Raw genomic sequence first — 27694 nt, forward strand, 5'->3', positions numbered from 1 at the left:
TTCTTTTCCAAAACAAGGCACCTTTTTATTGGTGCAAATAATAAGAATCCCTAATACAATAACAAACTAACAATCCCCTTATTGATGTTATAAACACAAATCCCTTATAACAAGTGAAAGAGCACCCCAAACCATACTACCTTACTGTTTGAAATGATTCTAAGTGGTTGCACCCTGTTACAGATGGCCAGTCTGTCACAGATTGCTAACAGCAATTTTTAAATGGTTTAAATCTCATACATTTCTTTCACTATCAACACACACTCATACATCTTTCTTAACCCAGAAATATACATGTACTCACTAACACTATACTATACTGTCCTATACTATACTATAATTATAATTGACAGGTTTACTCTGTCTGCTGACACAGGACTCCTTCTGCTGCCACTGTTGCTGCTGCCTTCTTGCTTGCTTCTTCAGGACTCCTCTTGTCCACTCTTCTCTCCTCAGCTCTATCTGCACTGGCTGCTACCCACTGACACATCAACTTTTATACTGTCCTGTCAAAACATTCTAGATGCCTTTTTCCCCCCAGTGTACTACACTCCCGTTTGTTTGAATGGCCTGGCGTTTGTTGTGATCTTTACTGCACATGCTCAATACCAACATTCCACAAATGCTCAGGACTGTTGTTTACCTGAGAATTATGATCTGCTGACCTTTCCCCTACTTTTACACATACTCCATAAATATCATGTGACCTGCAGCTTCCAATAGTGGAGTGACTTGCTTATTCAAAATGGTGGTCAGGAATACAAAATGAAGTCTGAGTAATTTCTCTGCTATCATCTCCTCCTTCTCAAAACAATTAAGCATATATTCAAGCCAAAGAGCAGACTATTTTATAAATATGCCACATTTAGCATATTGGATTTAATAAATAAAATACAAACAACAATGGAGCATTAGGGAAACCTATATTTTAAGTCTTTGAGAGGCAGTAGCTACAAATAAAATGTCCTTAAGATTCAATGTATTTTATATGCTTTAGCAGTACATATTTTGCATTATTAACTTACTTGGCACATTTAGCAAAATACAAAAAATAAATAAAAATAATGAAACAGACACAAACATCCACATTCACACACTTACCAAGACTTTTGAAGGTAACATGAAAAAACAGGGCATGAGGATAAGAGCTGCCCAGGATTTTAGGAGACATTTTCATGACTGTTTGAAATTTTTATTTAGTGAAAATTTTGTATCCATTCTTTGTTAGTTGTCATGCTTTAACAAGGGTAAATGCATATAATACATAAGGCATTACTTTCCCACTGTTATTTTTCTAGTCACTTTTTCACAGAAGGGCAGAAATACTAAATATATACATTGGAGCCCCACAGAATAGCAGTGACTAAACACCTAAAAGCAAGATGGGGAGCAAACACATTGAGAGAATTGTGCTGTGACACTGCTGCAAAAAGCCAAAGCCAGACCCTTTCAACTCATAAAAAAAGCCCTGTGATATAATGAAAATGTATCAACGTCTTTACATTTGTACCAATATTTTACAGAGCTATCTGCAAAACAATTACTTTCCCGCCCATTTTATTTATCACCACACTGAAGCGGCCTTACAGAATTAATTGCCCTGTGCAGATATAAAACTTTACATTGTATACAGCCTTTAAAACTTCTAGCACCTCCCCAAACCCCTCTCATACAACATTATGATTTTGTCTTACCGAAACAAAATGAAAATGACAATACGTTTAAAAGAGAGACTATCCCAACTTGGAAAAAAAAATAGCATTAGCTTGTTTTTAAAATTTTGCCTAAATGAATTGCCCAGTATGAAGAAACACCAACCAGATAAAAACTTCTCTAAATCTCTTTACAAATACAGGACATAGAACTTTTAATAAGCTCATCATTTTGTGAATTGTGAAGAAAGTTTTAAATTCTGGGATACTGTATTAAAAAAACCCACCCACTCCCACATTTATAAGGGGATTTCACAGTCAACACATACAATTTTAAAAGACAAGAACGGAGATAAAATCTCCAGCCTGGCACTGACATCTAAAGAAACATGCCTATTCATGCCTACCCCACACCCCACCTCTTCTTTACCTGACTTATTTTTTCTTCAACTACCATCTTCTGTTAACCACATGATTTTTAATCACATCAAATAAAATTTTAAAATACAAACTATCATAACTTTTTAAAAGTTTAACATGAAAAAAACAGGGTATAGGGGTAAGAGAGCTGGCCCAGATTTTAGGGAAAATTTGACAATTATTTGAAATACTTTTTAGTGAAAGTATGCATTCTTTGTTAATTGTCAGGCTTTAGCATGGGCATTTGTCACACAGCAGCTCTCCCCAGCTTCATGAAGCTTTATTCCCCCTATTGCTTTGCCAATCTTTCTAATCTTTGTCCTGGCCTATCAGAAATAGTAACAATAAATAAATAAAATAACAGTAACAAAATCATTGGCAGGATTACATACTTGGTGATACTCTGTGGTGGTATTTCTGCAGAGCAACAACTCCTTTGCTGTTTTTTTTTTTTTTATCATTATCACATTGAAGAAGTCCTAAAGAGTCAAGTTTTCCCTGTTCTTATATAACACTTCACATTTTACTTTTACACAATGTGTCACCTCAGGCTAGTCTACACTAGAAGTGCTGCAGCAGCACAGCTGCACCGATACAGCTGCGCTGCTGTAGCACATCCGGTAAATACACTCGTATGTCGACGGGAGAGAGCTCTTCCATTGGCAGAATAAAACCAGCTCCACAAGAGGTAGCAGACACCGGCACTTAGGATGGTGTAACTTATGTTGCTCAGAGGGGTGGCTTATTCACACACCTGAGTGACATAAGTTACACTGACAGAACTGGTAGTGTGTACAAGTCCCTAGATATTTTACAATGTCAAATAATACAAGACAGTAGATGACAGAAGTGAGAAATTACAGAAAACTGTGTTATGGTGAGTACAAGTGTAATGCAGAGAGACTAAGGGGAAATTAAAAGGCATAGTTGAAGCAGAAAAAGGTGTAATTGAAGAGATTTTAAGCAAATGGGAGCCAGCTGGTTCAGGGTATACCACTTCCCATAACCCCCCCCCCCATACAAGCACCTAGGGCCCTTTTCAGGGGAACGGGTGTGTATGCCTTTTGTTTTTAAATGAACGGTAACTTTCCAACAACTATAAAAATACAAAACAAAGTGTTCAAACATCTTCACCCTCACTCCTTCCCTTTTTACAACTGTCTCTGTCCCACTATGCACTGATCAAAAGTTTCTCCTTACCTTGGAGGAGACCAGGCCTTTTAAAGCATTGTCCCCAAAACTATTGGCTAAGAAAGTAATATGCAACCATCATATAAAAGAGGACACGCCATTCAAAAAGGTCTGTGAGTTAAAGATGGAGGTTTCTCACAGTCCCTTGAATTAAGCCTCGCCAGCTCTGGCACTCAAACAGCTCATGAAGAGACACCAGACGGAGGAAACTGTGGGAACAGAAGGAACCAATATACTCTTGGCACAACCAGTGCGTGCCACTCTGGAAGCATGTCACGGGAGCAGGCCAACAGGGAGAGCACCTGATGAAGGTTATCAAGACAGTGCAGAGGGGGAGCATGAGGCCAGACTGCTGACCCAGCTTTGGTTTAACACTCCAGATCCCAACCAGGAGACCCCAGTTCAAACAGAGTGGGGTGGGTTGGAGAGGGCTGGTAACAGGACCTGGCCATGCTAGCTCAGTGGACTCTCATGTTCAGCTTCCAGCTGAAAGGTCAATGGAGTGAGACCATCCCAAGGCAATTAAGAAAAAAAAAAAAAAAAAAAAAGCTGTGACCTGAAGAGGTCTCTTGACACACAAAGGAAAGGTTTTCAAGCACAGTATAAAAACTAGTATGATGCCTTATCTGCGTTTCTTATTTTAAATCTCTCAGCAGCTGAGTGATGGTTCTTTAGAGGCCTGGGAGAATGTGACCACCAAAAGCCATGAAGAAACAAACAGTTTGGGCCTGGCCTGCTTTTGCCCTGGCCCAAAACCGGATGCTCTGTAGGCAAGGGTGCAGAAACAATTTTTATAGTAAGGGTGTTGAGAGCCATTGAATCAAACTGTAAGCCCTGTATATAATGGAAACCACTTCAAGCCAAGGGGTGAGGCAGCACCTCCAGAACCCCGACGTCCATAGGATACCAAAAAAGAAGGGGATGCTGATTCTATAGACACGTACTATCTAACTCTGAGAAAGAAATCTGGCATGGAGGCTGTGCTAACCCATAACTGGTCAAACTTTTGCTTTTGATTGTACAAGTTGCCATAAGCAGAATCATCACACATTGTCTGAAAGAGAAACAGTCTGAGAACTGCTGAGATTGTGTCATAGATGCCCCAGGCCAAAGCAGCCATGACTGTGAGCTGGACTGCACATGATGTGAACCAAAAACTCTCAAATATTTGTCCCTGTTTAACCCAGGAATATTGTGCTCAAGCAGTAGAGTAGGTGAACAACATGACAGATGCTAGAGACCCAGATAAAGTATTGGATGAAATAATAAGAGCCTCAGGTAAATGCTTAATGCAGAATCTTGAATTTCTTCTTCCTTCAGCAAATTACAAAACCCTGTTTAGAAGAAGAAAAAAAAAGAACTGTTTGTAAAATACCTAAGTTAGAGGGTACTTTGGGAACAAAACTGCTGATGCAAAAATAAAATAAAATAAAATAAAAGTGTGGTGGGGACGGGGGTCGTAAATACAATGTCAGTTGCAAATGCCTGTGTGAAGCATGTTTTTCATGGGACACTCCATTGGAGTCCCTGTTCACATGAAGAGATCGGCACTGAGCTACTCAGCTCCTCGTGCAAATCCTACGAAAACACAGACCCATGCATACAGCATCTGAGGCACTGGTTTGCCCCTAGCAGACCAGGAAGCAACTTGAAGATAAGAACCGAGACCTGAACTTGATTCAATATTCTATGGGAAGCCAGAGTAGAGACCGAGGGCAGGCCTGAGTTGTCCATGCATAGCCTTTGTCGAGAGAAGTGCTGCAGTGTTCTGTACTAGCTGGAGTTTCCTAAGTGCTGACGCTTTTGTGCCCAGGTCCATAGCACTGCTGTAGTCCAGCCAACAGGTGACAAAGGTATGAACAACTACTGAGGCCAGCTTATTGTCCACCAGGATGGGACAGAGTTTCCTAGCCAACTAGAGATGAGAGAAAGCATTACTCACAGGGGCAGCTATGTGAGCGCTTAGTGCCAACAAGGAATCCAAGAGTCCTCCCACACTACACAGGGAACTGGCCACTTGTGGGTAAATGATTTAGATGTAGGAGCTGATCACAGGATGTTCAGAGCTTTCTGAGATGTAATAATCAAATCCCATTACAACGTGGAAATCTTATCTCAGCCTCCTGCTCTGTACAACTCTGTCCCAGGAAGGTGGTTCCATTCTCTGCTTTGATAACCATTACATGTCCCCATTACACGACCACTCCAGCCTGGCCTGACTCGCTGAGACTGTGGGAACCAGCAGAGGTATCATTCACTTGGCCCATCCCTAGTTAGAACACTTCTGCGGTTTCTCCCCTGTGTGGACTCTCTGATGTGAAAAAAGGTAGGTGCTACGAGTGAAGGTTTTCCCACACTCGGTGCACTTATAGGGCCGCTCTCCCGTGTGGGTTCTCTGGTGTATAATAAGGTCTGAACGCAGACAGAAGCCTTTCCCACACTCGGGGCATTTGTAGGGCCTCTCTCCCGTGTGGGTTCTCTGGTGTTTTCTAAAATGAGATCGATCGCTGAAGGTTTTTGCACAGGTCAGGCATATATAAGGTCTCTCTCCCGTGTGGGTTCTGTGGTGTGTAACCAGGTATGAGCGCCTCCTGAAGCTTTTCCCACACTCAGGACACTTGTAGGGCATCTCTCCTGTGTGGATTCGCTGGTGTGTATTAAAATGTGACTTGTCACTGAAGCTTTTCCCACAGTCGGGGCATTTGTAGGGTCGCTCTCCCGTGTGGGTTCTCTGGTGTATAACTAGGTAAGAGTTCCGACTGAAGCTTTTCTCGCACTGTGGGCATTTGTAGGGCTTCTCTCCTGTGTGGATCCTCTGGTGAGTCTTAAATTGAGATCTATCACCGAAGCATCTCTCGCAGGTCAGGCATTTGTAGGGTCTCTCCCCAGTGTGGGTTCTCTGGTGAATGACAAGGTGTGAGCTCTGACTGAAGCTCTTCCCACACTCAGGGCATTTGTAGGGTCTCTCTCCTGTGTGGGTTCTCTGATGGGAAGTAAGGAGGTGGTACTGAGGGAAGCTTTTCCCACAGTCAGTGCATATGTAGGATTTCTGCCCCAAGTGGATTCTCTGGTGAAGATTGAGATCTGAGCTCTTGCTGAAGCTCTTCTCACAGTCCGGGCACTTATAGGGGTTCTCTCCCATGTGGATTTTCTGGTGAATAATAAGAACGGATCTCCAACGGAAGCTCTTCCCACACTCACTACAGGTGAAGGGTCCCTCTCCAGCAGGGATTTTCGGTTGAACAATATCTCTGATTTCCTCTACCCTTCTGCTCCTCTGAATGGATTTACCCCATCTACCCCCTGGCTGGTTTCTCTGCTGCCTCTCTGGCCTGTGCTGCCTCTCACAGGCTTCTCCCTGCTCAGGACTCTGCGAAACATGCCCTTTGGCATTTTCTGATACCATTGTGTATGGTTCTACTTGATCAGGACCTTCCTGCTGAAGATTTTCCTCGTTGTTTCCACTCACCGTCCTGTTACCTGCTGGACAGAGAGAGAATCCAGACAGAAATCACTCCCTGTGTCGGGGAGACAGAGAACAGCAGAAAGAGGTATGGCACAAGGGGGAATATACCCCAACGACTACTGGGGACCAATAAAATAGGAACTGAATCACCTCACAAACCCTTCCCCAGAGGGGAGAGAGCTGATGACCAATTCCATCTCCTTGTCCCATCTGAATATTGATGAGGGCAGCAGCTATAGGTTTACACAGAACTTGTGAAACTGCCCAAGGATAAAAATATTGGTTTCTGAGTCAATTTAGTTGCCACCTCACCTGTGTGAATGTTTCTCAGGATCTCTTTTTCCTCGTAACCCTGGAGATCAGGGACCCATGGTTTCTCCTCACATTCCAGCCGGGAGATCATGTCAGATTTGGAAATTGGAAATCCTGCTTGGGGGGGGGCAAGAAAACCAGTGTTGATCTTGTTCATTAGGGTAAGAGCTGTTACTACTTCAAGATCCATGTTCTAAGTAGCAAAACCCAGAAAGGCTCCTTCCTCTCCCTCCCACAACTCTACAGGGACTTGGCTGTACATTGTAAAAGATCCCATGAGGCACTGTTCTGGAGCAAGGGTTCAACCACTCTGCCTAGGGAATGGCCCTAACTTATTCCCATGAGAAGTTGAGCATAGTTGCTATGCTCTTTAGGTATCTGGGGTACAACCAAGTCTCCATCGCTGTCAATTATAACCCCTCCATCCCTTCCCCCCACCCCACCCCACCCACACATACCTCCACAACACAAACCAGAGCAGGAAAACCTTAAGGGCTGGTAAAAAAAATCCATACCCCTGAATGACTTAGTTAAGCCAACCTAAGTCTCCGTGCAGACAGCATTGGGTTGATAGAAGAATTCTGTCGATCCAGTAACCGTCTCTCAGGGAGGTAGATTAACTATAGCAATGGGAAATCCCCTCCCATTGCTGTAGTACATGTCTACACTGAAGCACTACAGCAGTACACCTGCAGCTGTGCTGCTGTAGCGTTTTAAGTGTAGACACAGCCTTAGGGAACCAAAAGGGATACATTCAGGAAATGGAAGTAGGGGCATGTCTCCAAGGAAGCATATATGTAAATAGCACAAGCATGTGGGGACAAACTCAGGAAAGCCAAGGCAAAGAATGAGTTACAGCTGGCAAGGAATGTTAGAGACAAACAAGAAGGGATTGTATAAATATGTCAGGCAAAAAAGAAAGATCAAGGACAGCGTGGGTCCACTGCTCAATGGAGAAAGTGAGCTGGTAACGGAAGATGATAGGAAGGCAGAGCTGCTCAATGCCTACTTTTCTTCAGTCTTCTCACAAAAAATAACATGGATGATTAGTGAAGTTACCATAGACAATAAAGGGGAAGGGCTGCAGATCAGAATAAGTAAAAAACACGTCAGAGATCTTCTGCCAATTAGAATGAAATCAAATCAGCAGGGCTGAATGCTATTCACCACAGGCTGCTGAATGAATTAGCTGAAGAAATCTTGGGAGTCACTGGCAATAACATCTGCAAACTCATGGATGACAGGAGAGGTCCCAGATGACTGGAGCAGGGCTAACGTAGTGCTTATCTTTAATGGGAGGTCTATACTACGGCAGGGATTGACACTCTGAGATCGATCCACTGGCGGTCAATTTAGTGGGTCTAGTAAAGACCCGCCAAATCGACTGCAGATAGCTCTCCAGTCAACCCCGTACTCTGCCGCTGATGAGAAGAGTAAGGTAAGTCGACCCATTGACACACCCCCCCGTGGTGTAGACCCAGCGATAACTTGACCTAAGGTACGTCAACTCCAGCTACATTATTCACGTAGCTGGAGTTGCATAGCATAGGTCAACTTACCACAGAAATGTAGACATAGCCTGAAAAGGGGAAAAAAGAGGAGCCGGGGAACTATAGACCAGTCAGCCTGACTTCGATACCTGGGAAGTTACTAGAGCAATGTATAAAACATTCAATTTGCAAATACCTGGAGCATGAAGGGGTGATCACTAGCAGCCAGCATGGATTTACCAAGAAGAAATCATTCCAAACCAGCTTGATTTCCTTCTGTGACAAGGTAACTAGTTTGGTGCATGGGAGAATGTGGTGGACATAATATACCTGGACTTCAGCAAGGCTTTTGACACAGTCCCACATGACAATCTGATAAGTAGGCTGAAGAAATGTGAGCTTGGTGGCACTACCATTAAGTGGATACATAATTGGTTAAACAACCACAAACAAAAAGTAACTATTAATGGAATGATGTCAGATTGGAGGGAGGTCTCAAATGGTGTTCAACAGGGATCTGTTCCAGGCCCGGTGTTGTTTAACATCTTTATTAATGGCCTGGCTGTAGGTATAGACAGCATGCTGATCAAATGGGCAGATGATACAACGTGGGGAGGGAGAGAGTTGCCAACACTTTGGAGGACAGAGCTAAAATTCAGAGGGATCTTGATAAATTGGAGAACTGGGCTATAGACAACAAAATGAAATTCAACAAAGACAAATGTAAGGTGCTACACTTAGGGAAGAGAACCCAAATGCACAAATACAGAATGAGGGATAACTGGCTTGGCAGCAGCACTGCTGAGAAGGATCTGGGAATTGTGGTGGATCACAACCTCAACACAAGTCAGCAGTGTGATGCTGTTGCAAAAAAAGCAAAGCAATTTTAGGTTGCATTAACAGAGGCATAGTGCAAGTCACGGGAGGTGATAGTACAGCTCTATTCAACACTGGTTAGGCCTCAGCTGGAGTACTCTGTCCAATTTAGGTCACCAATGTATAGAAAGGATGTGGAGAAACTGGAAAGGATCCAGAGGTGAGCGATCAAAGGGATGGAATGCAAACCATATGAGCAAAGGCTGAAGGAACTGGGTACATTTAGTTTGGAAAAGAGGAGATGAAGGAGGGACATGGCACTGGTCTTCAATACTTGAAAGGTTGCCATAAAAAAAAGATGGAGAAAAGTTGTTCTCTCTTGTCACAAAGGGCAGGACAAGAGGTGGTGGGTTCGAACTACAGCATAGCAGATTAAGGGTACCCTTACAGAGTTTTTGCACTGTAAGTTTCACTGGTGATAGGGAACCGGTGAAAGTAAAGCACTGGTTTGTGTACTCACTCAATTCCTCAGGCATCAGAGAGTGTTTACACTACCAGCACTTCCATCGCCAATGAGAACAGCGCTATCCCACAGTGCAGCTCCCTTGATAGGTCTCGTAGGAAGGGGGGGGGGGTGAGCGGAGGGCATGCTGGGTCCCTGCCCAGTGCCCTGTGCTGCCCTGCTTCATGTCCCAGTAGCCCCATGACTTCCTTGTTTCTTTCGTGGCATTTTTTTTAAAACCCCCTGCTGTCTGGCTGCTGTCCCTGCCATATCTACAAGCAAAGGGAAAGAGAGCTTCAAACTTCCCGGGGCTCACAGAGGGAGGGGCGGACGTCCGTTTACTTGGCGTCAGAGCAGCGGAGATGCTGGCCAGAGTGGTCACTTTTGGAACTGTGGGATATCCTTCGGAGGCCAAAAGGTATTTACACTAGTAGAATGTGTCTTCATTTTCACAACAGCACAAAAAGAACAGCGGTAAGAGTTAGATGCCTCTCGTGAAGGTGGTTTTCTTTTTGTGGTGAAACTTCTGAGTTTCACCGCAAAAGGTCATTAAGAAGTGTAGAAGCTCCTGTGGTTTTAACACAAAAAAGGGACTTTTTGCACTTTAAATGGTAAGTGTAGACATAGCCTTAGACTAAATCTCAGGAAAAAATTCCTAACTGTAAGAACAGAAGGAAAATGGAACCGATACCTCGGGAGGTTGTGGAAGCTCCTTCATTGGAGGTTTTCAAAAGGAGGCTGGATAGCCATCTGTCTTGGATGGTTTAGACACAACAAATTCTGCATCTTGCCAGGGGGTTAGACTAGATGACCCTTGCAGTCCCTTCTAACCCTATAATTTAGACTGTGAGCTCTTTGGGGTGGGGACTCTCTCACTGTGTATCTGTGCAGTGCCTAGCTCAAGGGGGCAGTGACCCCTGATTGGGGCCTTTAGGTGCTGCCCAAATATGAGTCGCCAAGAAATAAACAGAGGAAATGCCACCTAGGGCCTGGAAAGAAAATCACTAGACACCTGCCCTCAGTCTGGCACAGACAGCAAAAAGCTTCCTGTCATGGGTTCATGATGGAAGAGCACAAGGGCACATCCAATGGCTGGTCAATGGTCATTCAGAACCTTCCCATGACCCATGAGCCCTGTTCTGCCCCTGCAGAGTCCTGAGTCCGAGTGCAGTGTGAAATACAAAGACCAGCCTTCCTCTCTCTTTCCCCCCAATGCACACTAAATTCGTCCGGACCTTGCTCAGCCCCATGACACTGCTCCATGCCCTTCCTGGCTGGTGGCAGAGTGTTGAGAACATCTGGGGCCTCCCACTAACAAAGCTGGCTGAGGCACACCACAGACAAGATGGAGAAGTGCATCTGAAAATTGCCCACTGGGGACCTGGGCAGAGCCGAGTCATGAGACACTTGTCTATCTCAGAGGCTCCAAAGGACGTTAGCCCTGGGAACAGGAGGAGACAGTGAGTTTGTCCCACTTGCAAACCTTGGTTATAGGAAGGCTAGCATCATTGTTACGTCCCTGCATCTTCTTTCCTGGGGATATGGAGGGGCCAGTCTCATACACAGGGGATCTGGGGCTGTCATGTGAAATCTGGGGGACCAGTGAAGAACCATGCACAGAAACTGACAAAGATGCTCCAGAGGCACACAGTCCTCCCCCACAGCCCCACAACACACACACACACTTTCTAATACTCAAGGGGACAGGAATCCTTACCCAGCGAGGTCACAGTCTCATAATTCTCCTGCATGACGCCCCAGTAAAATGCTCTCTGACTCAGGTCCAGCAGAGCCCACTCTTCCTCCGTGAAATACACAGCCACTTCCTCAAAGGTCACTAGTTCTATTGCAGACATTTCCCTTCCCTTCCCTCTGGGGGATGGGACAATCTGGACTTGGATGTTACTCTGCAGCCTGTCAGGGTTAGAAGGACAATTAGTCACCCCAGGTTCTTTCTATGCGCACACATTCTAGACTCTGCCATGTGGGGAAACAGTTCCACAAAGATTTTCAAAATCAGCAACATCAACTTAGTCCCAAAATCAGTGCTTAATTTGCGTCAGGGCTGAGCCCCGGCACCTCTAGCCTTGGCAGTTCATAGACCTGGCACCTCTGGCCTTGCTGCATCAGTTATAAATGTAAAAATATTGCTTGAGCCCCAGCACCTCTTACATTACAAATTAAGCACTGTCCAAAATCCACATTCATTTCTCTCAATAAGTCTTCTGAGATTCCAGAATGCTCAGCCAGCAACATTGGAATTCAGTTCTGAATACCTTTTATTCAGGTGCCCGAACATGGATTTAGAAATCTACCTTTAGGCTCTTGTATTTCAAGACACTGGCTTGGTCACTTTATTCCAGTGCAGGTGCCACCTCTCCCACCAGGGCTAATCTGATTGAGACATTGTTAAAACCTCTGGGTAACAGAGATTTAAGTGAAGTCATTGGGACCACTCACGTGGCCAAAGACAAGCATATAAGCAAATGTTTACCAGATCAGATCTGAAGTTAGTACAAATCATATCAAAAAGAAAAAAAGTCAGTGTGTACGCACAATGGAGATTTACCAACCCTTATAACAAAGCAATTTCAAAACAGGTCTTTCCATATTACAGAGATGAGAGTGTCTCAGCCAGAAATTCAGTCAAATGTAGTTTCTAGCCAAACGTTTTTAACATGCAAGGGCTGTTGAAAATTTGATCAAACTTTTTTATGCATGGTGCTTCTTTCCCTTCCTGCCCCATCTCAAAAAATGGCTGAGTGTCTTTTCCTCAATATTTCTACAATAAATTCACCCCAGACAGAAATTTTCAACCCTAAAGACGAGCAGAAGATTTGCCAAAGTGAATCAGACCCAAGGTCCATCTACTAATTCTGAGCATGTTATAAGCAAAGGAACTGGTCCCTTCAGGCTGAAGTTGTGCAGCCAAAGAGCATAATCCCAGGAGCCGCTTTGGGGAATCCCCCTAATACTGTCCTAAGGGCAGCGCATCCCCCCAGCAACAGAGGCAGGAACTGGCTTTTCCTCTCCCTGCCCCCCACCTTGTCCCAGGAAAGTCAATCTGCCCAGAGGTGCAGCAGGGAATGGGGCTGGGCAGGGCTGGGAGCTGGGAACCTCCCTCCCCACTGGCAGCTCCTGCTGCCCCTGCCCCTCCCCACCACTCGGGCTGGAAAACTCAGTCCCTGGCCCGGGGCCTTCGCTCTCCCGGCGCTGGCTCGGCTCCTGCAGGCGCTCAGGGGGGCAGAGCCGGGGTGGGGGGCAGCAGCTCCGGGACTCGCAGACCCCCGCCCCCCCGGGAGCAGAGCTGGGGCGAGGAGGGGCCGTTGGTGCAGAGTCACTTTCCCCCCCGGCCCCGGCTCTTTCCCCGGGTCTCTCCCCTCACCTGCAGGCTCCGGCTCAGGGGCTGGTGTCGGCAGAGCCCGGGGCTGCCCAGGGGCTGATTCCAGCCCCCGGAGAAAGTCCCCGCGGCTGGGCCCCGAGGGGCGCTGGGGAAGGGCTCTCCCCGCACACACCCCGCTGGGCAGCGGCAGCGGCTCAGCCCGGGCTCCCGGCTCACGATGGAGGCGGCGGCAGCGTCTGACCCGGGAAGCTCAGCCCCGGATCTGCGGGCCGAGAGCAGCAGCCTGGAGCCAGGCGGATGCTCAGTAACAGCTGCTGAAGCCGCTGCCCTCACTCTGCCCATACTACACCGGCCATCAAAGGGGGTAAAAAGGCGGGTGGGGGTGCAGGGTGCTCAGGGGAAGGCGAGGTGTGACGACACAAATCTCAAGCCTCCCCTTTTGCAGAAGAGGCCAAATCAGGGGCAGGGCGCAGGACCAGGGGTCGAGCACAGGGTCCAAGCGCTGCCGGAGGGGCCCCAGGATGCGGGCGGAGCGGATAGAAGTTATTGCAGACGGGGTGAGCTAGCTGCAGCAGGGGCTGCCAAACAAGGGGGTGGGGGGCTTGTGCTCCTAGCTGGCTGGAACGTGTCAGCTCTCCCTTCCCAAACCTGGGTGTTAAAGGCGCAGTGTCACCCAGTGCCTAGACAAGGCAGCTCTTCTCTGTCTGAAACGGCCGGTGTATTGACAGGTTTCAGAGTAGCAGCCTTGTTAGTCTGTATCCGCAAAAAGAAAAGGAGAACTTGTGGCCCCTTAGAGACTAACCGCTTATGCTCGAATAAATTTGTTAGTCTCTAGGGTGCCACAAGTTCTCCTTTTCTTTTGTTGGTGTATTGGTGTTTAAAAAAATTGTTTGGCAATTTCTGTGACTGTAACATGCAGACACCTCCAGCCTCATAGCAGTTCATTTGTTTGACTTATTGGAGTTCTGATTGCCAGGACTGGTCTCCCTTTCCTGTAATCCACTGTCAGTGTTGCTTCACTCCTTTTAATTATTTAATGTTTACAATTATTTTTGGCTCATTGTTTTTACTGCTCCAACATTTACTTTGGTTCACATTTTGTGCAGATGAATGGAATGTTGCTACTTTAATGTTTATAATAGCAAGTACTAATGAGTAATATAATTAAGATTAATATTAAATTATCAAATAGTTTAAGCAATCGCATCTCACAGTGAGTTCTAGTACAACACTTCCTGTGTTTTACTGTGATTTTGTAATATGCAATTTTTCTCCATAGTAAAAGTTTATTATTTGTGATCATATGACTACAGCTGACTGAGTTCTTGGGTTGTCATCAGTATACAGGAATTGCCATTTTCTTTGATCCAGTGAGGATTGCCTTTTTCAACTGTAGTTTTGCCTCTCTTTGCAGCACCCCTGTGCATTTTTCACATTGCACCACTTGTGTGTAGAACTAACTTCCCAATATATTCAGTAAGGGCACTGTACTATCCTGTATGAAATTCCTTTCAAAGGCAAATTTGCACTGTAATTTTTATTAAACATAGAAATACACTGTCAACAACCCTAAGAATTCAAAACTGTACTACTTGTGCACCAAAAATTATGAACTTTTTAAAAATAAATATATTTGGGGTTCTTTTTATCTGCCTTTTTGTTTCTGAACCTTTAGGGTGCACTTGTTCCATATTTGCAGGCTTTTTTGCTGCAGACATGAAGGGCTAGAAACATTTTTGTTGTTTTTGTTAAGGAAAGCTGAGTTGCTCAGACAATTCCTTGATTCCAGTGTTGTCCCTCTTCTCCTTCCCTAGGCAGTACGTTGTGACCCACCTTCCACGTGCCTGCACAAGGACTGTGGGTTGTGCAGGGGGCTGTGCTCCCCAGAGCATCCCTGTCCACTCCAGGGGAGGCATCAGGGTTCTCCAAAATCTGCTCTGGCTGCAGGACATGGCACCATGCAGGAGAGTCAACGGCAGGTGCAGTCACAGACATGATGGCTGGCACAGCTACTGGTGGTGGAACTGAACCACCCCTGCTGCTAGCCCATGCATTCAGCATCTGCTCCAGGATCAATCAGTCCTGTTCCACATTCCTACACTCTTCTTCCAGGGACTTCTCCCTGCTCCCATTGTGTCCCGCTTCTTCTTCACCCTCTTGAACTCCAGACACTCTTTGCTCCTGCATGCAACAACCCTGAAAAGGTCCTCTATGTTCCTCAGTGTGGGCCAGTTTTAGGACCCAGCGCCCTGGGTGGGAGGCTTGGCCAAGCAGAAAGTGTCTGCCAGTGGAATGAAACAGACAGCATATTAATTGTATTGCTGCGAGGAAAAAAAAAAAAAAAGAATCCCCCCACTTTGCTTTCTCCATCTACACATGGCTGCGGGTTGCAACATTTTGAAATGTGTATTTAATCCTTTATGAATTCTCCTGTGCAGACCCTCCTATTTCTAGCATCAGGAGAGCCCCACCCACACACCATGATAAGGAACATTCATTTTATTTAAAAGAAAAAAAAGTGTTGAAAAAAAGCCACCCCTGGCTGAGGCAGGGCACAGTTACCAACTTGCTCTAACTTTGTTTCCGGCTGGGGAAGCCATAGAAGATATACATGGGTGGCAGGTATAATAGGCCAGGGGAGGCTAAGCCTCCCCAACCCAGGCTGTGTGGCCCCTCCCATGCTCCACCCTGAGGCCCCACCCTCACTCTCCCTCTCCCCAGAGGCTGTCGGAAGCTCAGCTTGGGCTGGCGGCCTGGAGCTTGGGGCTTGGGACAGCTGGTGGCCTGGCCCCAGGGGGGCTTGGGCTGGTGCTTGGGCCGGCCAGCAGTCCAGAGGTTGGGCCAGTGCTCGGGCTGGCCGGGGCATTGGTGCAGCTGGGACAAGTGGGCAGGCGCTCCTCTGGCTGTGGGGGGCTTGTGGCTCCAGTAGGCGAGGGGGGTGGAAGGGGTAGGATTTCAGGTGGGGCCAGGAGGCTAGCACCCCCGAAGGGGGGGGGTTTCACATGCCACCCATGAAGATCTACATCTTTTGGAAATATTAGAATGGAAGAAGGAAGTAGTTTTCCAGGTAAGTGGTGGGACCCCATTATCTAATGCAAAGGAGATATTTAGGTGGCTGAACAGCAAGTGAGCAAATGGAGTGGTTCTACTGGAGGGGGCTAGGGGGAGAGAGTTCTCTCTACCCAGACATCTGAACAATTGTTTGGAATTCCTGCTGTGGGGGGAAGGTGAATCAAGATGTTGGAGTAGGATTCAGAGTCTTGCAAGTGGCAGAGTGGATTCCCCTCCCCCTCATCTTCCCACCACAGCCTAGAAGTCCAGGAAGAGGCAGGAAGTAGGAAGAGGCAGCCAGCTAAGACTGTCTGCTGCATGAAATGTCATCTAAAGTCACCTGGCAGAAGTGGAGGAAAATCAGAACAATAAAATAACAGGCTGAGTGTATATCAAGCAATGAGGACCACAAAGAACTTCACCACTCTCTGAAACTCAATGGATTTATAAACCTGTGCTGTATGGGACTGTGCAGTTTGCTAGCCAAAGTCTAAGTGTAACATGACATTAGCATTCTTGAGTTACCACCAGCTGCGCTTGCAAAGACATGCACTCATACCTCCTAGGCCTATAAGCCTTTACTTGTTTTGCTAGCTATAATTGCAAACAGAGCTTGTCAGAGAAATTAGGGAGTTGTGGCTACATTTTTTTTTCTCCCTTTGGCAAAGTCAAAAGCCCTTGAGTTAGGAAATGCCAGAATGAATGCTGCCCATGCAACCTTAATTCAGTTTACTTGTGCCCATGCATTATGATGCAGCTTTAATTACACACAGAAGAAACCATCTGTGAACAGTTTGGTATAAGTGACTTGGCAAACATCACATAGGAACTCAGTGGCAGAAGCCGGACTAGAAACCAAACCTCCCAGGTGGTAGTCAACTGCCCTAACCACAAGCCCATCCTTTCTCTCATTGAAGGCCCCCCCAAACCTTCCAACTTCTGCAACAAAAAAGGCAGTAGTCCCACAGACAACAGCCTCCTTTACTACACAATGGATTCATCTCCTGAGCAGCCCCAGCATGTGCACTGACTGAGGCAGGGATCTTGGGAAAAAAATAATACAGGTTCATGTAATTAAAGACTGCATCATAGTACATAAACACAAGGGGGGCAAATTAAGATGGCATGTGCAACATTCTGGAATTTCCTCCCTTGAGAGCCCTTGACTTTGCAACCTTTAAGGATTAAACTTTGTATTTCCTAATTGTTAATTATTTAGTTTATTGATGAGAGCAGCCTTAACTAATGCTAAATGAGGTTTTTTTTGTTTGTAAATATTCTTTTTTAATAGAAACAAAATCTTTTATATATGTGCCATTTAAATAATAAAACACATTTATTAGGTTCAATGCCTATTTTATTGCTACTCTTATCTTTGTGCAGCTCCATATTTCACCACTTCAGTGTCTTGTTGACCAATACCTGGGAAGTCATTAAATTAAATTGTATTCAAATGAAACATGTTTTAAACTTCACATTTACTGCAACTTCTACATGACTTAAAAATGTGTAATGGAAAATGGAATAGGGACTTAGATCTCTAATTTCCTGGGTTGGTTTGTTTTGGAAAGGTAAATATTCAGAAAGCCAGAGATCGCCCCCAGTTTGTAAGAAGCAGCTAGCCAATCTCCATAAGCAGGAGCTGTAATTTTGTACCTTATTTTCATGTGCCACCCAGTCCCCACCCAAAGGAGCCCTGCTGCTTTCACTGCAGTGCCTGCTGGGACCCTGCTTTGTATCAATGACAGGGGGAATCAGAGGGAAACCAATTAGCAAAGGCAGCCATTGCCATGACAGCCAGGGTCATAGTGACCCTCCCCAAATGAGCAAAGGGACTGGATGGGGGGACACTGAGTGGCTGATTGTCTCTGCTGTCACAGTGGATCTGCTCTGACAGGGGACAGCAAATGTGTGCAGAGTGGGAAAAGGCTGGCTTTTCGAGTGTGCTGGTTTTCCCAAATTTCCTGAAAAATCCACCCCATCCAAACACAGCCCGGGGATCCCTGCACATGCACATCTATCCATGGTGGACTTTTGGTTCCAATTCCCCACATGGCAGGTTTACCAGAAAGGGTTTCTGAACAGAGCTGAGATGTGGAGGTATGGACCCGGTAAACCAGCCAGTTCTGACACAACCATAATTATGGTCTTAAATTCTATGGGTCTTGCTACGGCGAGACTGTAATCCTGAGGTAGCATCTAAAGGCCTCATCAAAGGCTCAGAGCCCTGTGGCACTGGGCCCTGCAGCTCAGGGAGAGACGGGCTGACTAGGAGATGTTATCTCAAAATAATCTGAGGGGGGTTTGTTCTTGTTTGTTGGAGCAGAGGGAAACTTCCCCTTGGGTCATCAGCAGGGATGGAACAGAGGATTTCCGCATTTTAAAGCATACGCTCCTCAATTTAGTGGTTGTGACCCCCAGGTGCGGGTCACATCCTAGGAATCCGTTTGCCATGGAAAAATGCAGAATTTGCATTTTTACAGAGAATCTTTCACTTTTACATTTTGTGAAAAAATAAAAATGTATACAGTAGAACCCCATTTATCTGAGCCTCCATTATCCAGCTCTCCAGATTAGCTGAACCACCAGTGCACACATAGGAATATAGGAAATTGATACTTCGGCCCTGCATCCTATGGCTGACAGTCTGAGCCCCTGCTGATGATCTGAATTTTTGATTATCCAATCGGGACCCAGTCCCAGTTAGATTGGATAAATGGAGTTCCACTGTATATCAATAAAACATTGGGTTCAACTGATACCTATATATATTGGGGCTAGGGAAATGAAAGTTCAGCCTTTCATTTTAATCACACAAAAATGTGGAGTTTTATGTTTTTTTGTTGGAGAATTTTGTTTTTTTAATCACAGAAAACTAGGAGCCCTGGTCAGGAGGCCTGGCAGTGAGATCTCTGTGGCAGGGAACTGAGTCCCTAGGGGAAGGGTTAGGAAGCAGTTTGGGAACTGAGGAGACAGGGTTGTGGATGCATCTCCTGTTTCCATCCCTGTGAGTGAGCAGGCTCCGAAGGGGCAGGACTTTCTTTGGGAGCAGTGAGGATGTAGTTCCCTCCCACAGTAATCTGGGCAGAAATGAGTTGGCTCCTGGTCCTATCTTACAACCCCCCCTATGCCAGGTCTCCAATCCCACATCACAGCAACAGGGATGCAGATTAGATTTATGTTCCAGCTAAACCAGGCAGTTAATACTTCTGCAATAGCTAAATGTTGCCTTTAGGGATTATTGCATGAATGGGGACAGTCCCCACCACTTGGCACTATTGTTTTAGGCTGGCTGCACACTCAGGCAGACAAATCTGCATCAGTACCACTCCCTTCACATTTTCAAGGGTTTCTTTGCATTCATGAGAGCTGGTGGGCATACTGTTTATTTTAAAGGAAAGTTAAGATTCTGGAGCAGATTTATGTTTTTAGCAGGGGATGGAATTTAAGGAGCTGCTTGGGGGATCCCCCTGACACTGTCCCCAGGGTGGCACATTCCCCCAGCAGCGCGGGGACTAGGCAGAGGCAGGAACTGGCTTTTCCTCTCCCTGTTCCTCACCTTGTCCCAGGAAAGTCAATCTGCCTGGGGTGCTGCAGGGAATGGGGCAGGGCTGGGAGCCGGGAACCTCCCTCCCCACTGATTGCTCCTGCTGCCCCTGCCAGTCTCTCCCCGTGTCGCCTTCCTGCCCCCCTCCCCTCCTCTCGGGCTGGGAGATTTGATCCCTGGCCCGGGCTCGGGACAGTCGCTCTCCTGGAGCTGGCTCGGCTCCTGCAGGCGCTCAGGGGAGCAGAGCTGGGGGCGGGTCAGGGAGGACAGCAGCTCTGGGACTTACAAACCCCTGACACCCCGGGAGCAAAGCTGGGGCAAAGAGGGGCCATTGGTGCAGAGTCACTTTCCTGCCCGGCCCCAGCCCTTCCCCCCCCCCGGTCTCTCCCCTCACCTGGAGTCTGCAGCCCCCAGAGAAAATCCCCCTCCGGCTGGGAAGGGGCGTTAATGTAGGTTTCTCCCCAGCTACCATAGCCCTTCCCTTTTCCTTAACAAAGCCCTTCCCTGCAAAAGTATCGGGTCTGCAACTTCTGCCCCCAACTCACTCACAGACTGGAGACAGGTCCCCAAAAATCTTCAGGTGCTGTGACACAAACTCACCTGATGCCCAGGTGCCCCAGAGCAGCATGAACTGGGACCACAAATAACACAGGGGACAGATGGGAACCTACTCTCCGCAAACTCCAGGGGTGCCAACCCTAAACACCATGGCCCCTCTTGCTTCTTTACAAATGGGGTTTACTGAGCCATTGGAGTTTGAGTTAACAGCAAATCAGCCACCCACACTTCCCCCTGGATCTTCCAGATTCCATCTTGTTCCTGAACAGAGAGGACCCTGCAGAACAAAGACACCCAAGCCTGCTGCCATCTGGGGCTCCGAGCAGTCCCTTGGCCATTGGGTCTCTTCTGCTGTGAGGTATCCTCTGGCGCAATCCTGGGTCCTCACAGAAACACCCCAGACTCCTGGTGTCTCCTTATTTCCATTTGCTGGATCCACAGAGAAGGGAGGCCAGTGTTGATGTGGCCATCATATTTAGACTCACCTGTAAGTATCCCCTGGGGCCTGGCTTTATGGGAGTGGTGAGCTTCCCAGCTTTGTGGGAGCTGAGCCCCCCAGGCACTGAGGAGCACCTGCCAGAGTGTGGGTAGCCTGGTGAGGGGGTTGAGATGTCACTGGAACTGGCTGAATACAGCCAGGGAATTTGCATTTAGAACTCTAGGATGTTTTACAATCAGTTGTAGGGTGGAATTCATGCCTGGGACAGGGGCCAACCAATGGTCTGAAAACACAGCTTTTGTGGGACTTACTTAGTGCAGAGCCCTGCCTGGGGTGGGGCAGTTGTTATGAATTGTATTACGGGAGCACCTCAAGGCGCTGAGAACCGATCCCCATTGTACTGCGATGCGCAGACCCTGAGAGGGTCCCTGCCCCAGATAGCTCACGGTCTAAATAGATTATTACACCCATTGTATATTACACAGGGAAACTAAGGCACATACAGATTAGGTGACTGGCCTGAGGTGATACGGGGAGGCTGAGAGAGCGGTCCCAGCCCAATGCCACAACCAGCCTTCTTGCTACAGACTCCAGGTCTGTGACTCCCCAGCTCTATTGCTTAGAAGGGGAGTGTGCCAGAAATGACTAAACCCATAACCGTCACTCTGGCCCCATTACAAATGGGCTTACCAGTTCTTTTCCTGGGCCCACCAGGGGCATGTGTCTTCTGGGCTCCAGGCAGTCTCCTTGGGGTCAGGCTTCCCTCAGCCCCTGTGCCCTTATATTTTGGGTATTCCCTTTGATAATCCTGGGTCCCAGTAGTGTCCCTACCGCCAGCACCCCCGCACAGGTGTTTGTTACAGAATGTATGAACTGCAGGTGTATTCCTACATTGATGCACGTGACCTGAGTGTTTCATTGTTTCCACACTTTTTATTGGGTAGCTTTTTTATTTTAAAAAACCCCTAATAACCTTGGGAGTTATTTTTTGCTAACATTTGCTACTTACAAAACAAGCGGCCAGATCTCCAACAGCATTCAGCTTGTCCGTAGACCATCCCACACGCTGAGCTAGTCAGAAAGTCTGGCCCTGCTTGTGGGTGCTTTGGCCCATAAAACTTCATGGGATGAAGTCTCCTAACTCTGTTCCTTTCTAAGCTCCCACTCCTCTATCCCTATTGGAAGTAACCTTGGGGTCTCCTCTCTGGATCCCTGTTACAGCAGATAGTGGCTGTAAGTCACACAGAGATGGAGTTAGGTCCTCGGAGATCAGCCCTTGCTAGGCACTGGAGAATCAGCATCCCACGTTTGATTTCAGCTGCAAACATCAGTGTTTAGATTAGTGCATAGACTTTGTGCTGGCCCTCTGTGCAGAGAGGAATTATAGCTGGGACCTCCAAAAGAGCTAGGCACTCAGATGCATTGACTTGACCCTGCAGGCCATGAACATGCAAGCCTAGGCACCTGAAATTCATTGATGTCAATGGGTGCTGGGTGCCTAGAGGCTTTTGAAAATCCCACTAGGTGCCTAAATACCTTTAGAAATCTGGCCCTATGTGCTGAAGTTTCCTCCTCAGTCCAAGGGTTACATGCATCAGCCCAGCCCTGCTAAATAATGCTCAGCCCATAAGGGCATATCTGCACGATGGCGTAGGCAGTGAGAAGCCTCCAGCACAGAACAGCTAACGCCTAGTCCCCACCATCCGGATGTGAGAGCAGTGCCCCTCACAGTCGGAGCAATGATTGGAGAGCTCAGCACAGACTAACAGAGGTCTCAGAGGCACCATACGGGTTGAGCTTCTGACACCCATGAGGATCTGAGAAGTGTTCCAGGAACTGTGTCAGTTGGCCAGGTGTGTGGCCCAGGGGCTGTATGTTGTTTTTGTCTTGGGGGATGGGGTGGAGTGATAGCCCCAGTGATAGGGCCAAGGGGAACCCCTTTCTTAGTGCCAAAATCCAACACCCACAGGAGCTTATTGACCGTGAAAGCTTGCCCTGCTCAAACCCTCTGGCATGCAGAGATATGTGAAGGAAAAGGGCCTCAAATTCTACATATCAAAAGAGTTCAGGCCTCATGTGTCCCTTGTCCAAGGACTCACACACAAAACACTATATGTCAGCATCGACAGCAAAACTGCCACCTTTCGGCCCGGTCTCCCTCTCCCCACAGAGACAAGGGCTCTTTGCTACTTTTCGAAAAAACAACAGCAAAATCCCACTAACTTATTATTGAATGATTGTTGCTTCAGAAAACTAACTTATGCAAAAGGCTGGGATGGAAAAATATTAACCAAAGTGATTCCTGAGTTGACTCTGTTACCGATAACAAAAAAAAGTCAATAAGGAGGCATCAAAGGCAAATTCACTTGCACAAACTTGAGGGTGAACTCTCAGAAGAAGGTGATGGAGAGAACAGTGCCTCAGCAGACAACTCATGCACCATATGCCCTCTGTCCGAAAGGGCTCACATACACACCTGTGAAAACAGAGCCCTGGCACATGCAGATGTCTCACCCACCATGCGCCCTCCGTCCGGAGTGCTCACGCAGGCAGCTGTGTACGCTGGCCACAAGATCAGCTACCCTTGCAGGGAGCCAGGTCCCTTCCAATACCCAGAGCAGCTCAGCTGGATCTAGGTAGGGCACCTGTAGCGCTTCTCCCCCGTATGGGTCCTGTGGTGTCGGATAAGGTCCGAGCTCCGGTAGAAGCTCTTCCCGCACTGGGCGCAGGCGTAGGGGCGCTCGCCAGTGTGGATGCGCTGGTGGGTGACAAGGTTGGAGCTCTGGCTGAAGCTCTTGCCACAGTCGGGGCAGGTGTAGGGCCGCTCGCCCGTGTGCACACGATGGTGGGTGATGAGGGTGGAGCTCTCGGTGAAGCTCTTGCCGCAGTCGGGGCAGGTGTAGGGGCGCTCGCCGGTATGGGTGCGCTGGTGGCAGATGAGGGTGGAGCTATCCACGAAGCTCTTGCTGCACTGGGGGCACTGGTAGGGGCGCTCCCCGGTGTGGACGCGCTGGTGCCGCATGAGGGAGGAGCTGTCGTTGAAGCTCTTCCCGCACTGGGTGCACTTGTAGTGCTTCTCGCCGGTGTGGATGCGCCGGTGCCGCAGCAGGGTGGAGTTCTCGCTGAAGCTCTTCCCGCAGTCACCACAGATGTAGGGCTTCTCCCCGGTGTGGATGCGCCGGTGCCGGAGCAGGGCCGAGCTCCAGATGAAGTTCTTTCCGCAGTCCCGGCAGGCGTAGGGCATGTCGCCCATGTGGACCCGTTGGTGCTGCACGAAGTAGGAGCTGTCGCTGAAGCTCTTGCCGCACTCCCCGCAGACGTAGGGCCGCTCGCCCGTGTGGGTCTTCTGGTGCCGCACATGGGTCGAGCGGATGCTGAAGCACTTCCCGCACTCCTCACACCGGTAGGGCTTCTCGCCCGTGTGGGTGCGCTGGTGCTTGATGAGGGTGGAGCCGTGGCTGAAGCGCTTCCCGCAGTCAGGGCACTCATACGGCTTCTCGCCGGTGTGGATGCGCCGGTGTGCAATCAGCGCCGAGTTCTGGTTGAAGCTGTTCCCGCACTCGGGGCACTTGTAGGGTCTCTCCCCGGTGTGGATCCGCCGGTGGATGATGAGGGCTGAACTGCTGCTAAAGCTTTTCCCACAGTCCTCGCACCGGTAGGGCCGCTCCCCGATGTCTTTGAGCTGATTGACACCTCTGCCCGGGTAGGAGGATCTGCTCTTCCCTGTCCCTCGAGGGTTTCCCTGCTCAGCACTCTGGGAAACATCCCCTTTGGCTGTTCCCGATACCGCCCCATGTGGTTCCACTGGTTCAGGGCCTTTCTGCTGAGGGGTCTCCTTCTCGCTCTCACTCCCCGTCCCGTCACCTGCTGGGACAAAGAGAATCCAGACAGGAGTCACTCCCTGTGCCGGGAGGAAAGGGAATCTCAGAGAGGGAGGAAGAAACCCATATAACTGTGGGAGAGGGAGAAAAATCAAGAGACAGTTCCTTAGCCACAAACCATCCTTCCCACTGTAATGTTTTCCTGGCTGATGTAACCAATTCCTCACCTGGGCGGACATCCCTCAGGAGCTCTGGTTCCTCAGAGTCCTGCAGATCTGGGGCCCACAGCTCTTTCCTCTGCTCCATCCAGGAGATCACATTGGGCTCGGGGATGGGAAATCCTGCTTGGGGGAAAGAGAACAGGCAAGATCAGGGCTTGAGACACAGACAGAGAATATTTATTATAGAGATGTGATTTTAACCCTCTCTCTGTGCTGGGAAGTTGGGAGAAAAGGTCCATGGACACACTCTGGGAGAGTCAGATGTCTGCTGGGGGATGTGTTGTGTCACTATTACAGATTCAAAGGTTCCAAAGCCAGAAGGGACCACTGTGATCATCTCTTGTATAACACAGGCCAGAGAACTGCCCCAAATAATTCCTATAGCAGAGCTGTTAGAAAAACACCCAATCCTGATTTTAAAATTCTCAGTGATGGAGAATGCACCATGAACCGTGGTAAATTGTTCCAATGCTTAATTACTCTCACTGTTAAAATGTATGCCTTATATCTAGTCTGAATTTGTCTAACTTCAGCTTCCAGCCAACGGATTATGTTAGACCCTGCTCTGCTAGAACGAAGAACTCATTATTAAAAATTTGTTCCCCACCTAGGTACTTATAGACTGTGATCAAGCCACCCTTTCACCTTCTCTTCTCTCTGAGCTCCTTGAGTCTATCACAATAAGGCAGGTTTTTTAATACTTAAGTCATTCTTGTGGCTCTTCTCTAAGCCCTCTTCAATTTATCAACATCCTTCTTGAATTGTGGGCACCAGAACAGGACACACACATAATATTCTCTAATAGAATACAATATTAAAATTTACATATGCCTATAATATAAAAGTGCAAACGAGAGGTCAAAATGAAATGGCTTGACTTTCTCTCATTGAAAATTTCATTGAAATGGACACGTTCTGGTAAGACATTTTGATTTTGATGAAATGGCATTTTTTGACTAAAAACTGTTCAGTTGCAAATTTTTTGACCAGCCCTAACCACTGGTGTGTCCTTGAATCTCCTCTCCCAGGGGAAGGGGAGTGAAAGGAACAGTCACTCTTTTAACACACGCACACATACTCTGGGGCTGATCCCCATGAAACCTAAGGGAGTGGAAAAGCACCCCGAGTAGAACCCAAGCCAGCTGCTTCTAATACCTGAGGGGACAGGAACCCTTCCCCGTGACATCCCTGTAGAGGGCTGTCTGACCTGGGTCCATCAGAGCCCACTGCCACTCGTTGAAATACACACATACCTCCTCAAAGGTCACTGGCTCCTGGAACAGCAAGAATCCCCCACTCAGTGAGCCACAGTCCCACTCGCTCAGTCACTGGTGCCCTGAGTGCCCCATATTAAATGCATCTCAGCAGCTCATTCCTTTCTCAGCACCTTCTGTTATTTCAAATCAATCGTTCCCCCGTCCCCCACCAGCAGCCCCTGACCATCCCCTACCTGAGCCAGCTGCTCTGCAGCCATTTCCCATCCCCGACCCCCGGGCAGGCGGTTTGATCTGGAGTGAAACCGGGACGTTATCCTGCAGCCTGTCAGGATGAGAAGGGCGAGTGGGGAGGTTTCAGAAGCGGCTTTCACCCATTTCTCACCCTGATTCCCCCCAGGGTCTTTCTGTGGATACAGAAATGAAGCTCACAGAACATTCAGTCTCCAGCCACCCAAGCACACCTATACAGGGGAGCGGCTGGCTATCACATTATAAGCTGGGCTGACAGCACCACCTATTATTAAGATTGCCCGGCACATCCTGTTATAAGAAACTGTTTTCTGTGGCTTATAACTTTGCCAAACGTAAACTGTTTGGCCTGATCTTTTCCATGCCAGGTCTCTGCCTCAGGCTGAAAAAGCTGGGAAAATTTCAGCCAAACAGTCCAGCCATTTCTGAAACTGAGGCTAGGGAAAAATAAGTGGTTTTGCCCATGCTGAAAAATTCAGATGTCCTTTTCTTTGAAAAGCTCACGCACTCTCCATGCTTCAGAGCAGGGTGTTGTAATGCGGGGAGTGGGGGGGGGGGGAAAGAATTTTGCCATGCCTGGGAAACCCGCATTTGGCTAATGTATATGCCTTTGAAAAATGCTATTTGCACATGGTCAGCAGAGGCTTCTTTGGTTTTAGCTGCTAAAATTGCTGAAGATTTTGTCCTCACTGAGCATGTTCAAGCCCCTCCCTGCTCCTAGTGCTGGCCAGACTGTTCATTCACCATCCCCAGAGAGCAACTGAACAAGCCCTGTCTCCTCCCAGCTCCCCTATGCCTCACTAGTCCCTGGAGCCCACTGCTGTGTATGCCAGCAGCCTGCTGACCATCCCCACAGCAAGAAGAAACTCTTGTGAGCTGCCTCTAACCCAACCTACAGAACTCAGCGCTGACACGAGGCATAACTGATCCCTCTGGGTATATGTTGTGCACCCCTCCTCCTATCACAGTGACAACTCTGCCAGCCTACTCCAGTTAACCCCTCCACCAGTCAGTGCAGCTGCACCTAATGCAATGAATTCAGGTGGGATGCATGCTGGACTACAAATCCATGGAATACAACCCAATGTCTCTTGGTCTCCTTCACATCTCCTTTGCATGGCAGCAACGTTATTGAACCCACTCCAGCAGGTCGGGCCAGCTCCGGGGGCCAGAGTTAGGGCAAATGTAATCCAAAACAACTATTGCAAGCCCACAGGACCAGGGAAAGGTGAGGAGTAGCAAATTGCGACAGGGAGACCCCCCATACCCCAGAATTTGCTACCACTGGCCCCAGGGGATGGAGGTAGAAAAATTCTAACGGGGTAGCACAGAATGATACACCAGCTGTGTCAGATATTAATACCAGTAGCAAACTGGAACAGGCAGCAGTTCGTGACAC

At 47.8% G+C, this 27694-nt stretch overlaps 1 protein-coding gene across 4 annotated transcripts in view; it reads right to left on the bottom strand.

Annotated features, from left to right (window-relative positions):
- Nucleotides 1-27694, bottom strand: part of LOC125629159 (uncharacterized) — a 33381-nt gene continuing 5687 nt past the window's right edge. The window contains exons 2-6 of one of the 4 annotated variants that reach the window (XM_075119756.1): nucleotides 26280-26368; nucleotides 24836-24949; nucleotides 23431-24654; nucleotides 20830-20833; nucleotides 1-6463 (exon numbers count right to left, since the gene is read on the bottom strand). In XM_075119756.1, the coding sequence (XP_074975857.1) occupies nucleotides 5533-6463; nucleotides 20830-20833; nucleotides 23431-24654; nucleotides 24836-24949; nucleotides 26280-26310 (2304 nt within the window). In that variant the 5' untranslated portion in view covers nucleotides 26311-26368 and the 3' untranslated portion in view covers nucleotides 1-5532. Of the gene's footprint in view, nucleotides 6464-20829; nucleotides 20834-21700; nucleotides 24655-24835; nucleotides 24953-26279; nucleotides 26369-27694 lie in introns of those variants that run through there. The other 3 variants (XM_048834468.2, XM_048834469.2, XM_048834470.2) reach the window with 3 other exon arrangements.

This window comes from Caretta caretta, chromosome 14 (genome assembly GCF_965140235.1).
Source record: "Caretta caretta isolate rCarCar2 chromosome 14, rCarCar1.hap1, whole genome shotgun sequence".
NCBI classification, from domain to species: Eukaryota; Metazoa; Chordata; order Testudines; family Cheloniidae; genus Caretta; species Caretta caretta.